Genomic DNA, 16252 nt, shown 5'->3' with positions numbered 1-16252 from the left:
ATACTTTTAATATGACACAAAGAGCAAACAAATTAGTCCTACCTCACATTCTAAGAACAACTAATTGTGAATATAGTTATTTACATAACCAGAAGTAATGAACCATATTTGTTTTTGGCAACCCAATCACCAAATTTGCTTGCTAGGTGGTGAGATGACCTAACATCTTTAAAACAGTTAGAATTTGTACTAATTAGAAGCTACACTGAAGATTTGACTTGGAGGATAAGACACATGATGAAGCAGTTCAATACATAAATTATCTCATTTGTAGCGAGTCTTTTAAAAATTTCAAAGTACCATGTGCTAGTTTCTATTAATATTGTTACACAGCTCACTAGTTCTTATCTTCTGACCAATTTTCAAAATAAAATTAACAATTCAGAATAGAAATTTCATAATTATCTATGAGTGTGTATTCACTAACACAAAATATTTAAAACTTGTGTTCATTCTAATAGAGAAATTCGAGATGTATTTTGTGGAGCTCCTCACAATTTATGATTACATTTATATTAAATGATCTCTAATGCTCTAATTTTTTTTTCCTTTTTAAAATAAATTTTACTGACACCTTTCATTTTTACATCATTTATAATTCCAATGTCTCCCTCCTTCTTCCTTCCCTACCCTCAGCCTTATAAAACGTGTGAAAAGGGGGGGGGAAACCACTAGTTCAGCAAAAATAACCAACATATCAAAATATCTAACATGATAGTCAATGTTTCACATCCACGGTTCTATACTCCTACAAAAAATATGTTTTTGGGGTCTTCAGGATAATACGTGTTTGTGTTTAAGAAGTAGGGCAGGGCAGGTCAAGAAGCGATATCTTAAGAACCTATAAATGTTGAGGAAAATGGATTTGCTTTGCACAATACAAGTATTGTACATATGAACAATCTTCCTTTTCCTTTTTCTTCTTCCTCTTAAAAGAAGAAAAGTGTCAGCACAGAAATTATAATGGAGGGAGAAAAGTCAGACGTGTGGGTCAAATATAAATTAGCCAAATTCTAAATCAATTATAAAAAAGGAATAATCTAATAAGAAGTCTTATAGAAAAATAAGTTATATATTCTGTTCCTTATAGAATTCAAAGTTCAAATGCCTAAAGAAACATCCAGAATATCTGTCTAACTTACAACAAGTATTATGAACAAATCATGATTTATCCTTCTATTTAGAAAGGCAATGAGGAGTAGAGGAGAGAGGGCTGTCAGTGAAGACAGAAAGGCCTAGGTTCAATTCTATGTCTAACATGTACTAACTAACCATCTGACGATGGGAAAGGCACCAAGTAATGTTGGCAATTCCAGGACTGTAAATTGCAGTTAAGTTCTTAATTTGCATTGCCTACAGCAGTAAAATCACATGTCCAAATCAAAATATAAATAGAGACATAGATATAAATGGATATGGAGATATATCCTTCGGTTTTGATATCAATTTCAAAGCTAATCGTTTGTTTCAGGATTTGGGAAGTCTTCCATTTCATGCTAGAAAGCTAATTTCAGATAATCTTTTGTATAGCTGTGATAAAAGCAGAAAGATTTAAATGAACTCTGCATGTGAACTTCATATTTTAAACTTTAAAAACAAATTAATATGGTTCACAAATCAATCCCTCAAAAACTTCATTCAACCTCGGACTAATTTCTATAAAGGTTGACAAACTGGTGGTGGTTATACAGTCTGCAACTAAGCAGTTAGAAGCAAATCATGTCATCAGTACACTGATATACTGAAAATTACTACTGAGAGAAAACAGGAAAAGAAGCCAATCATTTTGATAGAATCTGTATAGTGTTGTTCCCCACCCTCTCTGCCAAGTTTAGGGTCTTTTACTTATATTTTACAGAGCTAGCATTGTTGAATGTTATTATAAAAAAAGAGTTCTCTTCTTGTTCCCATAACGTCAGGGGGCATGCTTTGCTTATAAAGAAGAGGAAAAGAAATGTATGCGCATACCTGTTTTATACATATACATAACAAACTCATTTACATACATACCTACACACACATCTGACTGTCCCTACCCTCTAGAAACTTATATTCTACTCAAAGGAAGAAGATATAGGTAAAGAAATATATACATAGCAAAGAGCTAGGAAGGTCAGCTCCATGAGCCCCTTTCACTGTTGAGCTTGGCATCTACATGGCTTTGTAGTCTGGTGGTGATTTACAGGGTAAAAGTAGGAAAGGAATATGGGTATTTAACGACTATGTCTAAAATATTTCTTTTTACTTAGTTGATCAACACCTAGATAATTAAGGAAACTACTCTGGCTTTTGTTTGTTCTGTTCCTGTAGAAAGGTAATTTTTTTAAAAATGTTCCTCCCCCTCTCCCCAGGCTCATTATACCTTTTTGATGCTTTATATTATAGTGTGAGGGTTAAGATTTATTTTTTCCACTGGGGGGACAATTAAAGAATATTTCAGAGGAGAGGGAATGAACATTAATTATTACTCATCTCTACTGTTACCCCAATGCAAACACAACTATTAGCTAGCTTCCGTTAACTAATAAAGTGAGAAAGATGTTTTTTCCTCCAACAACCCCCAATTTTTTATTTTTAAAAGCATTTAGAATTATACAATTTAGAGATTTGAAGAAGACTTTAAATATTTATTAACTTCATCTTACAGAGGAGAAAATTGAAGCACAGAAAAGAAATCTAGAATACAAGTCTACAGACACCCAGAGTTCAGGACTTTTCACATTGTTTGGGGGACCTGAAATTAGTACATTTCTTAGTTTACATTCGGTATATTTTAACTCACTCTGGAAGGAGGAACTTATTTAAAACCCTAAAAAATCTATAGATATATGACATATAGAATACATAAGATTTATTACAGATATGCAAATCTGTAAAATATACACACATACATACAAATGTTATATATAAACCAAAAATAAATAGGATAATTCATGAATTAGAAATGTGTATATGTTAACAGAAATTGTCCTGCTTTAGATATTTTCTTGTGTTAGCACTCTCTTTAATTAGATTATAAATTTGAGATCTAGAACCTCTTTTGTATTCTTTAGTATTGAACCTTCTTCACCAAAAACACGACAAAACAAAAAATCAAACAGCCACACACTGAGCAAATATTAGGTATCTGAGTAAATACTTGCCAATGGATTGATTATACTTGGCAGGTCAGAGGTTTTTGATCAGGGCATATACAGATAGAGTGGTGGCAAGACAGATAGATAAAAACAGACAGACACACACACATTAACTCATTGGCCTGCACCTTGTAAAGTGCAAGTTCTGGAAACCAGATGCTATTTTGTGAATACTTAAAACCACTGATTGTTCTAAAGGACACAAAAATGTACCCAGTTTTAATTCCTGAATTAAATTAATTGGGAACCAAAGAAAGGTAATCCTTAAAAAGAACCACCACCCTGATGATAATAAGGTAAATACAGTTTTAGGTATAGCACAGCAAAGAAACCTGTATTACTACCCCAGAGATCTGTGTTTAATGCCACATAAGCCTCTATACTGCTTCTCCATTTTCTGGGTGCTCTTTTATAAATGACACAAATAGAAAGTAGGTATTATGTGGAAGCTTCAGTTTAGTTTAGTTTTGTTTGCATATCCTAAACTAGATATGGTATAAACTTCTTTTTGTTTTCTTAAAATTATCTTTTACACTGGAAAGTTATGCACAGGTGGCTTTCTATCTCTCCAGTAGAGTCAAACATCACAACAATTCGTGACCCTACTGTGCTAATATTATTACCCATTAAACAATAACTAGTTCAACAAATATTTATGTTTTAGATTCAATTTCAGCTCTATCTAGATGTTTATAGAATAAAGCTTTTTCACTATTAAGCTACCCTGAATTTTTCCTTTTGTACATCACTTATTTCAAGTAATAGTTTACTGTTCTACAAAGCCAGAACAGAACTACAAAAAGTTACAAGCTGCTACAGTGTCAAGTAGATTTCTCGATGAAATTTTTTTATTTTGTAGTATCTATGAAACAACTATATTTGTTAATCTCAATAAACGCCACCACTTAATTACTTTAATGCCTTTAATCATCTGTTAAATCAGCAAGTCTTTTCTTTCTCCAGTTAATGTGCTCCCTCTGGTGTTCATTTCCCAAAAACACATTGGTTCCAATCACAGCAACTAGGTTAAAAGAGTTCAATTTGATTTTAGAAGGGAAACCATGTAGCCTATTGTTAAAAGATATGAATCAAATTTTCACATTTAGCTAAACTTGTAAAATGGTACCAAAATTAAGAAAATATTTATTCCATATTTTCCTTCCTTAAGATATATCATTTATGCTTAATAAACCTCAATTCAATACAATGAGATTTATTTCCTATGCCTTAAAAATCTAAAATAAACAATGTAATTACCTGCCTCCACTGCTCACTGCTTCGCCTCCTCTCTGATAAGTTACTAGAATATTGCAAAAGAAAGGAATTAATTATTAGTCATATTAGATATCGAAAACAATGCATTTATGAATACTTTCTAAAAGAGAATCATTTTCTTTTTTCTATGCAGCAATCTAATGATAACATTCTCAAGTAGGGCAAAACAACTTTCTAAAGAAATTCATTTATTTTTAAGCTATGACAATGATTTTAGGAAATAACCATTTTCCTAAATGTGCCATCAAGATTAAAAACAGAATTCATTTGTTCATTTATTATTCCATAAAATACTAAATACCAAGTATGTATCTCCACACCAAACTCCTGATAGTTATAGTTCCATTTCATGCATAATTTTATGATAAAACTAGTCAATCTATGATTTTATTTGGAAAACTAAACTGTTTAAAAAAAACTGTAAGAAGAAACAATGGCTATGACATATTGAAAAAGTACCATAGTAATAGTAAAGATAACCATCAAAAAGAAGAAAAAAATCTAGTATGCAAATAAAAGTGATACTGCTAGTCCTTTGTGATTTATATAATTCAGGTTAATTACTGTTACACCTATGTACACCATCCAAAGCATTTTTTAAATAAAATAAAAGAACAAAAAAAAAAGCTAGCTTTCAGAAGGTAAGAGCCAAATAGATGCTTTAAACTTACTTTATTTATTTATTCTTAAAAGTTATACAGTCAGCTAGAAAAGGAGTTAAAAAGATAAGCTTCACTGCAAATCCTGATAGATTCAACAGCTGTGCGTTTTCTTTTTAGAAATGTGTTTTTAAAATCTGCCAAATTCTCACCCTTACAAGAACTCCTAGCTAGAAGCCTGCAACAGAGAGATAACTGCTCCCAGTGATTACAATAACCAGATTAAAATGTAGGAGGTAATATCACAGGTAAGTCTTTTGCTAATGGTAAAGTGAAAGAACAGGATCCTCTACCAAATAAACTGAATAGACATGATTATCAGGATCTTGACCCAAGAAAATGGAAAGCTTTATTCTCCAAGTATGCTGTACGTTACAATTTACTTCTTTTAAAAAGTTTATTCTGTAGCAGAGAATTATATGGAAGAGAAATTTATGTTTGAAAAATCTACCAAGTTCAAGTTGAAGAAAAGAATGAAGTCAGAAAATAATCGAAGGATTATTAACATGTTAAATCATGCTTGGGGTAGAAACATTGTGTATCTCTAATAAAAACAGTGCAAACAAATAGTAAGATGCAATGTGAAGTCATGAATAAATAAATCTATAAAACAGATGAAAAGCAATGCCTAATATTTCTGTTCAAACACATGCCTGTCTGCTACTATCAAACAAAGTATTTGATTTTAAGTCTTTTTCATTCTTCCTCATAGCAGCGTGGTTGGTTACACTAGAAAAAAGGGCAACATAATAGTACATCACATGCAAAACTAACAAAGGACAGGGTTAGGGTAAGTGCAAATATATACCTGTTGGTGTGAAGGTAAAAGACGGGACTGAAAAATCAAAACAAAATATAAACCAGTTATTAAGCTGAAGAGAGAAGGGGAACATATCACATTAGTATAAATTGAGCAGACAGCTGAACATAAAACAAATGTAAATAACTATGCCAGTAGTTCTGTCACATTGATAGATGAATAAGACCAAATTTGTGGTTAAAAAAGAAGCCTGCCTCTAACGGTACCATATTGAAGTAGGTGACATGGTAGTACACTCAGGAGGGAAATAGAGCTGAGTCAGCCTGTCAATGACCCGCCATTTAGGAACATATTTTGCCCATAGTCTTAGTACAAACAAGAATCCTAAACTATTAATCATTTCAAAACACTGGATGATGGATTCTTGAACAAGTATTAGTAAGGTCTTGCTTCAACCTTATCTACAGATCAGTACATGTTCATTAAGGACTTAGGAGAAAAAATAGCAATCATAGGAACAAAGGCAACCACAAAACTGAACTGTTTCCTTCTGAGTAACTTCAACAAGAAATGTCTTACATCTCATTATAGAAGTGGTGTAAATGCTACATTTCTAATTGTTTATTTTGTCATTATGGAAAAATCCCGGATGGACCAAAGCTTTAGGAGACTTAAAACTGCATTTTCTGCACTTTGTCTTTAAAAACTCTCTGAGTCTGTCTACCTGTCTCTTTCTCTCAAAATATGTGTATGTGTGTGTATGTGTATGTATGTGTATATGTAATCTCCTGCACATCATAATCTAACAATGGCATAATACTACCTCTCTGAAAATCTTTACTCTCTTTCTAGAGTTATAAATCTTAATCTAATCAATAATGCCTGAAACTGAACTGCAGACCTTAAAAGTGGCAGCCCTTGGCCTCCCTCATTCTTTCTATTATCTCACACTCCTTCTGTATGTTGCATGACACTAGAGCAATTTCCATGCCATTTCATAGAGGGAGGAGACTAACTTATTTTTCAAGCTCATCAAATTAATTTAAAGTCTGGTCTAGTAAAGGAAAAAAAGTGTTAACACTGACTTAAGATGAAGATTTAGTTAAAAAAAATTTTGATACATAGGAAATGAAATACTGATTGCATGTTTTATGTAAGAAAACTGCCAAGTGTGTATTTTCCAATTTCATATAGTTCTGATATTTCTATGAAATTTATTTTAGGATTAAGGCCTTTGGGATACAAATAGTATCATTGCAGGCCCACTCAAGGAAACACAAGCTACTCCATATCTAAGCATACTATGTATAGAGGACAAAAAACTGAAAATTTTACCCAATATTGTTTACCTAATTCATACACTGGCTTCATTTTATAGCCCAGCAGTCAAGAATTTTATTGTGGGTCCCCCCTCCCCAGTCACACAGCAATTAAGCTACATTCAAAAATACAGAGCCATAGTAACCTGTCTTTGTAAATAAATAAAAAGGCAATTTGAAACTACAGCTATTCAAGCAGGAATGGAGTGCCTCAACATTAATTTTCAATCACAAGGACACAGGAAAAACAGAAAAGGTCCTTGTCATTACTTCTCTAAGCCAACTGCTAACCTCCAGTTTGAGGAATAGAAAAGAAAATGAAAAGAGGTCAAACTAAATGAAATCTTCATAGCTAGTACAACAAAGAACAATTTAATTCTCAAAGCTCCCATTAATAAACTGTCTTCCTGTCCAATATGAGTGTATATGTGCAAGCGTAGATACTGAAATATTTTAATATGTCATGTCAGAGGCACAAAAAATGTTGAAAAAATTGCTAATAATGTTTATTATATTTTGGCATGTTTTACAAATCAATAGGTTTTTTCACATTTATTTCTTCAAAACATTTCACGTCTTTTTGTCTTAAAACTATGAACATGATTTTTCAGTGCAGAAACATGTTGTCTGTTAAAAATCTCAAAAAATAAAAAATAATTTTTGAAGAAATGCATTGAAGAAATTTAAATAAATTTAGAATTATTTTAAAAGTGCCAATAAGGCAAAAGTACAGAAAGCAGAATCAAATTCTCATCAAATTACATTTGTAATTATGTTCTATGATTTCTGCTAAAATACTAGCTGGATGAAAGGACAATGATATTAGTTTAGTAGGTTTTACAGAAAGAAGGCAAAGGCATTGACCAGCATGCTTAAAGCACATTAGTAAATGGAAAAGAGAATTTCATTAGTTAAATTCAGTGTGCTTATATATCTTAAGATTCCAAGAGAATGAAAGATATTAAATATATACAACTACAGAAAAAATGTACTAAACCCTAATACAAGTGACACCTGACTGGAAGATGTAAGGATTGATGTTAATCAGCTACTCTTGTTGTTCAGACTAGATTCAAAACAAAAGCTTAAACCACGAATTTCACAAGAATATCAATTCCAAAAATACAGCAACCTTCTCATTTGCATTTTTTCATTCAAAAAGGCTTAATATGGTAATACATGTGTCTTGTACTACTTCAAACAGTATACAGACTGGGTGCAAGCTGGAGATACTCCTTTGCAACAACTGCAAACCCTCACTTCAGATTTTATTTCTCTGGCAATTGAGGTAACATGCTCTGTATTTAAATAAATGGTATGTTTAAAGACTTATTTAATGTGGCTAATACTGAAACTGCTCAATGCGTGTGAAAAGGATTCAGAGCTCTTTTTCCATTTCTAGTGTTGAATTAACTGACTGGATCTGGAATTGTAATCTTTGGTCACTTAACAGTTTCTCTTGGTGGAATGATAACTAGTTCATTTAAGGGAACAAACTCATGAGTTAGTCAAATAAATTATTTGGCCCATATATTTAAAGATGTGCTCCCTTAATCCTTCACGGCCAAAACTAAGAAATTCTTTCCCCTCCCCAAAGAAAATAAAAAGGGCAGGTAACCTTAATACAGATTAAACTTTTAAGAATCACTAATGGAAGCTCTGAATCATAGAAAATACTTTATTAGCAATAACTGTGATCTGTATAATTCAAAATTAAGACAAAGAGGTGTTCTTAGAAGTTCTGGTAAATCAGGAGCAAGTTTTACTTCTAAAGAGGGTCAATCTGATTGTTTTTTAACAGTGTTAAAATTTCCTGGGGAAAAAGGGATACAAATAACTAATCCAAAATACATGAGTATTTGTGGAAAAGGTACTTGTAAAAAGCATTGGCACTATTCATTTCATCCCATGAGACTACAGATCATGCCAAGAAACCCTTTCCAATAAAACTAATTCAAGCATAAATTCTGCTGATGCTGTAAAGTCGTGCACTAGAAACTCTGCCATCAGCAATATGTATATATTTAACTGAGAAGCTTTAATTAAGAAAAAAAAAGATCTTAAATCCCTCTCTCTTCTCTGCCAGTAATGGACATATTTTTCAGTCGTTATTCCTTTATCTATGAAAACAATAACAATGATCACAAAACAATAAAAGGGCACAATTGTCCCTCTTGTTTCACAAGGGGCAATGATACCCTCCTTAAAACTGTGAAAAGCAGTTCAAATTCTGCTTTTATTGTTTCTGTCATAGGAAAAGCAGAATTCTCTCACTTCTGTGTGCAGCCAAAGATGGACTGGACTAGGAATAAGAAACATTTATGTGTTACCCCATATCAGATTGACTAGTCAGGAAATGGGGTGAAGTATCTTTAAAAGTACTAAATGAAAGAGTCAACTTAAATCATATTTATTATATATCTCAACTATCATCCCTGCAGATTATATAAAGATGTATGTATATATATATCCACAATCACATTGATAAATACATGCACATATTCCTTATATTCAATTTAAGTCACATACAATAAATATGACTTAAATTGGATGTAAGGTATATATATCAATATAAGTTTTAACTTAAAAATACTATAAATTTAAAGCTTGGTGACTATTTAAAATAACCTAACTGCTACTTATAAAAATGTATCTTCAAACTTAGGCAAACATCAAAAATATTAGAAAATTAAATAAATGAATACCTTTTCTGATACCAGCATAAGTACTAGCAAGTCCATTTCTCTTCTTCCGGTGACGATACAACCAGATGCTGAATACCATAAGGATTATCCAACAGGCAGCCCCAATACCTGCTATAAATGCTGGCTGTTTCACAACATCAGAAATCTGCTGAGCAAGACTGACTTGGTCTTCTGGTGACACAGGATTCCCATAAGAGTCTGAAAATTCATGTATTGATTAATTAGATTTTAAGATTAAACATGCAACTAATGTGACATGAAAAAAAATTTATACAATACATTGTGGTTGTCAGTTTTCAAAATTTTAGAGCAGTGATAGCTAATCTCGCTTTTGTAATTTCCATTTACCTCCAAAACAAAATGAATTTTAATTCAATTTGAGTAAAGAAATTCTACTTGTAACACTAGGATAGTAGAAAGTTTAAAAATGTTACTTATGAGGGTTTAAAGTCCCTCAGAAAAAAACTTTCAAAATAAATACAAACATAAAAATTGAACAAAAAAAACCCAAATATTCTCAATATGACCATAAGGCTAAATTATTAGTAGGGAACAGTTTTAAAACATTGCTTATTTTCTCAGACTTTTAAAGACTTCTTTATTACACAAAAACATGGGTATAAAAAGCACTGTGAAGCAACAATATGCTTCTTTCACAAGGTAGATACCAAAATGATGCTTCTGAAAGTTTCCAAAACATTATAGCTTAAAACTTATAATTCATCTAAGGTTCTCTTTCTTAGTGCTTTATTATTATTGTGTATTCAAGAGGACCCCTCAAAATCAAGAATGGTAAAATGCAACAAAGACAAGATAAACTAATGAAACCACTGGATGTCTTACTTGGAAAATATATCAAAAAAAGACAGGAAAGACTGTGAGAAAGGGACAATGAAAATGAAAACAAACTATACTACATTTAAATAGATATTCAAATAGATATTTTCCCTTTAGTTACCTAGGTTCAGAAAGCAAATTGAAGACATGGATAGCTGTCAAAAATTCTTATTTACATATAAATATTAAAGTTACAAGCATATTATATTCAGTTCTCATCTATGGAATTTATGCTTCATCAACATCTCCCATCTCAGTGTGCACACAGTATGCTTGCAAAGACCTCTCAGGGATACTAGGACAGCTGCCCCATGCTACCAACCAACACTCTACTTTGGCACTAACAGACATTAGCATTGAGGATGTTCACTGGGCTGAAAATTTCCATTTGTGTGCTGCAGCTTTACTGATTTTGACTTAGTCAAATAGCAGTTCTTCCCTGTAACATCTGGTGGAATGGAAAGCTGTGCTTTTGTCCATTTCACTGAGACTGGTATATTTAGACAAGAGGCAGGGTGATAAAGCAACTGGCTTTAAAAATTTCTGTTAAAACAACCTGATTCACAAAGGAAAAACTGGTTAATTTTCCAAAAAAAAAAAAAAAAACCAAACCCATTCTCAGAGTGCTAGCTGTTGAACGATTTACACATCAATAATACTGTTGATAGTATGACCATATTAACATGTTTTCTCTCCCCCTCTCCATTATATGCAGTTATCACATTCTGACAAGTGAACTGGAAGGGCAGCAAGCCACATTCCACGAATGCATTTACTTTAGGAAAAATAGCTTTTCGGATGCGAATTATTTTCCCATTTCCTATTAGTTTGTCATTTTTTGTTGCTTGCTTTTTTGCTTGAACAAAATTACAGATTTCATTCTATGGAGAGGTCAAGGCTGAATACTTCTTTTCACATACAATCACCTGGCTTCTACAGTTTGTTGACTGAAAGTTTCATTTCATGTTCCATATCCTTTTATCTTCAGTTATCCTAAGAGCACTTCATACTCTGAAAGTTCACGAAGCAGACCTATTCTTTTCTTTCTAATACACCCTTTGTATCTGCTAGGTTTATAGATTTCATGGCTATTTGTGCAAGGTTAAGTTGGGTTGCATCAGATTTTATGGAGACAGCCGATTGAGGTTCAATACAAGTGGCCAGATGGGCTTAATAGTATAAAGTGCAGTGTGACTAATGAATTAAAACTGCCACTTTAGATCTCATCCTTTGTCTCCCTGCAGCTGAGGCTGTATTATGATACGGAAAAGCCAAATGTACTTATAATTTCAGAACAACCAAATATGACCCTTAAATCCCATGGTTAAATATTCAGTCAACAGAATTATAGATAATTTTTCTTAGATAATCCCACAAAACACACAGAAATTAAATGTTATATAACCTATTAAAGTCTATCAACAATTTAGAATTCAGCAATAATGTAAGATTACTAATTTGAGAACCTTTGACATTTCATAAAGTAATACTATATGTATATTTTTATATCAATAAGATGAAATGTATACATAAAAACTCCTCTGCCCTATGGGGAGATTCATGCATGCACACATGCAAAAGCACATGCACACATGCATGCAGCATACATATACACACAAACACATGCATGCACACATACATTTCCCCCTACTTAGACAGTTTTTTTTCCCCATTATGCTTGTATTACACAGCATTTTAACACTTGCAGTAGAAACTTTCTCTTTTGGCCAAAACAGAAATAAATTTTGTGGTAGGCAGTGTGGCATAGGGAATAGGGCACTAGACAAGGAGTCAGGAAGATCTGGGTTCACATCCTGTCTCAAATTAATTTTGTGTGTTTTGCAAAATCATTTACTTGAAATTTAAATGCTATTGACGTGGTACACATCCAAAATCTTGGTACACATTTATAAAGCAAGGAGGTTGGATCTGATGGAGTCTAATGTCAACTATATGAAATGATTACATAGGGTTGAAAACTGTAGTATGTGCTCTATTCTAGAAGGGAGATTCTAAAACTAGCTTTATGAATTAAAGTAGACTACAAAATAGATGAAGAATTGTTTAAATTTTTTTCTTTTTAAGTATAACCTAGGTTGATACTAAATAAAAAGCTACCAGTTGAACACACATGTTCACTCAAGCAAATTAGCTTCAAATATATTTGTTTGTTTTCTCAGTCTAGTCGCTTAAAGAACATAAAGAACGTTAAGGTTTAGAGCCTAACAGACTGAGAAATTTGATAAACCTACTCCATGTACCTATGTCACAACCAATCAGTGATGGGACCTCAAAAGGCTGTCACTTTACTCCACTACATTCTCCTAATTGCTTAGTAATGAGGTCTACACAAAACAATTAAACAAAGAATTCCTAAATGAAAAAGGGGATCATTGAATAATTTAAGGGTTACTGATGGAAATTTCAGTTTTAAGAGCTAATGTTTGAATTATAAAGTAATTTTTATTTAGATAACATTACTACACTGGTGAACTACTCCACCCAAGTTTTTTAAATAACTGAGGCTTATCTTTTTAAACATCAACTAAAAAAATTTTAACCTTTTGACTACTGGGGTGGAAAATGTTCTCAAATGTATTACATATTATCTTACCTTTATAAACAGAATACTTTTGTGTGTGTGTGTACAGAACTTGTGATGGTCTAGAGAATATCCAGTGAAAACTCTCGTTAGCAATGCATATCTACATCTGCTCTGTAAATTACACTTTTAAAGAGCTGCTTGGGACATTCGAGGATTAAGGACTTGCCTAGGGTCACAATATCAGTATTTGTCAAAAAAAGGACTCCTAACATATGCTCCCTTCTTCATTACCTTGCATTTAACTTCACTGCATTTACTTTGAATTTCGTGTGTGTCTGTGTGTGTAACATAGTGCTTCTCTCCACATAATGGACTTAAGTCCAAGGATTGTTTTAATTTTTGTCTTTGTATGCTCAGTACTTAACACTGCCTGGTGTTGATTGATTGACTGCTGACTCAAGACAAACAATCTAACGATTACATCATATTGCCACTTGAAGGAAAACACTTATTTAGATTTTTTTCCCTTAAAATTTTCAAGACCTATAAATATTCCTTAATTTTTCTCTAAAATCTAGAAATTATTTTATTGGTCTTTCAGATACCCAAAGTAATGCATCAGAGTTTCTGAGGCATGAATGTCCAGTGAAGAATAATATATATTTCAATAATTTAGTCATACTCATTTTAAATGCTACTGACTTCATATATATTCAAAATCAGGTAAGGTGATTAGGAGACCTACCTACTCAAAAATGTCTACATGAATAGCCTGAAATAATAGCTGAAATGAAGAGATTCCATCATTATCATAAATTTCTTTGGGTGAAAGCACTGTTTGTTACATATGGTTGAAGGCCCCTTTTGAGGACCCTGTTAAAATGCCAATATATTTGCAGTGAGTATAATGTGTGGAACTAGTAACATGTAATGGGGAAATAGTTTATCAGAAAAGAGGCTCCTAAAAAAAGAAGAGACAAGATATGTTATAAAGGTGGGTAGATGGGATGAGAAGGAAAGATCCAAGAGGTGCAAAGAAGTACCTTGAAATGAACAGCTTTCATAAAAGAAATTGAGAATAAGAGGGCAGAATGAATGCTGGAAATAAGCCTTATAATAGGTAAACCAAGAGATTATATTCTAGATGTGAGACATAAATTGAGGAACGGACCTCGAGGGCCTATGAACTCCCTTTTCCCGAGAGAAGTTTCAGTTTTTATAAAGGTTACAAACTCAAAGATTTACAAAATATATTTCTGGACTTTCCATTATTATATATTCATTTTACTGAGTTATATTTCACTATTAGCACAACAATATTCTTTAAGCTAAATAATTCACTTGCTTAAAACCTTTCATTGACTTCCTGTTGCCCTCAGAATGAATTCTAAACTTTCCAGCCTGCTGTGTGAAGCTCTCCATAATCTGGTCTGAGGCTGGAAAAAGAACTGGGTTTGGAATCAGAGGGCCTTAGTGGAATCGAGCTCTGCCATTTATGATGCGTTATGCTGACAGCAGGTCACACAATCTCTCTGAGGCTCAGATTTCTTATTTGTGAAAACGAGAGGGAAGGAATCAATGGCCTCCAAGGTCCCTTCCAGCTCTACAACTTTGATTCTATGAGACTAACTTTTCGGTTTGCTCCTCCTCAATTCTACTTAAACGTGACCTACACTCCAACCAAACTGGAGAACTGTTATCAAAACATTCTTTGAAAATGAGCACCTTTGTGCCTTACTCATGATATTCCATTTACCTAAAATGGCCTTTCCTTAGATTTTATCCAATGGAAATCCTAGTCTTTAAGGTCCAACTCACATATCGCCTCATCAATGAAACTTTTCCTGATTACCTCACCCAAAAGTAATCTGAACTTCCCATAGGCTCTTTGTAACATTTTTAGGCTACATATGAACATAATCCCTAATACTATCCCTTGAAAAAAGCTTGTTATTGATGGAGGCATTATCCCTGAATCAGTTGGTAATTTATAGTCTAACTATTGACTTGCTAGAGCTCAGATGAAAATTAGTAAAGAGTAAGAAGAAATTATAATGAGAAAACATAACAAATCTGAAAAAAAAATTAATCATGAACTATTCAAACAAGTAATTAACACAGATGGAAAAGGAATAAAAATTACATTGACAGCAACTATAATAATTTAATAAAGACATTTAACCAATGTAAATAAATTGGCCCAACAAGAGAACCACAAGGTCCCAGAAAGCATCTTAGTTATTAGCCTATATTTGTCTTTGCTGTTATCGAATAGTTTCAGTCATGTCTGACTCTTTGTGACCCTATTGAGGGTTATCTTGGTAAAGTTACTGGAGTGGTTTGACATTTCCTTCTCCAAGTTTTACAAATGTGGAAACTGAGATAAACAGGGTTGAGTGACTTGCCCAGGGTGATAAACTCAGTAGTCTTCCTGACTACAGGTCTAGTGTTTTATCCACTGTGCCACCTAGTTGCCTCATCTGACTTACTTGCTAGAGAAAGACAACTAGTAAAGGCAACATTGAGTTAGAACATAAACTAAACTCTAAATCTTACAAAGGATGATGAATGATTATAAGTAGTATTGCTTCATTAAGCAAAAAGAAGCAAGAGAAGATAAAAACCTATTCAAAGAAAGCATGACTATATCCCAAGGATATTTAAGAACAAAAACTGAAGGAAGACAACAAACAGGAGAAAAATGAAAATAATTTGTCTAAATTATTATAACAAACTTTTCTCCAACAAGATAGTAGAATCATCAAATTTTGACCCTAACACTGTAATCCCACATGAGGAGGTAGAAATGGGACAAAAAAGACCCGAGACGAGGAAAGTAGCTAGAGCAGACCATGACCATTCTGGATGCAACACAATTATGAGTAGACAGACTGACGTACTAAAGTATGGAAAGATCTTGGATTTTAGCAATACCAGAAAAAATGACTGACAGAACATTAATAACTATTGCATATGCCTCCTCTCCCACTTAAAATCTCTATGAGTCAAATATAG

General features: G+C 32.8%; 1 protein-coding gene across 3 annotated transcripts in view; it reads right to left on the bottom strand.

Annotated features, from left to right (window-relative positions):
• Positions 1 to 16252, bottom strand: part of ROBO1 (roundabout guidance receptor 1) — a 449796-nt gene that overhangs the window by 48782 nt on the left and 384762 nt on the right. For 2 of the 3 annotated variants that reach the window (XM_027874166.1, XM_027874168.1), the window contains exons 18-20: positions 9856 to 10053; positions 5880 to 5906; positions 4395 to 4437 (exon numbers count right to left, since the gene is read on the bottom strand). In XM_027874166.1, the coding sequence (XP_027729967.1) occupies positions 4395 to 4437; positions 5880 to 5906; positions 9856 to 10053 (268 nt within the window). The remainder of the gene's footprint in view (positions 1 to 4394; positions 4438 to 5879; positions 5907 to 9855; positions 10054 to 16252) is intronic. The other variant, XM_027874167.1, reaches the window with a different exon arrangement.

This window comes from Vombatus ursinus, unplaced genomic scaffold (assembly GCF_900497805.2).
Source record: "Vombatus ursinus unplaced genomic scaffold, bare-nosed wombat genome assembly UNPS02014805.1, whole genome shotgun sequence".
NCBI classification, from domain to species: Eukaryota; Metazoa; Chordata; class Mammalia; order Diprotodontia; family Vombatidae; genus Vombatus; species Vombatus ursinus.
The sequence above is the reverse complement of the archived record's forward strand: the minus strand, read 5'-3'. Positions and strand labels throughout refer to the sequence as shown.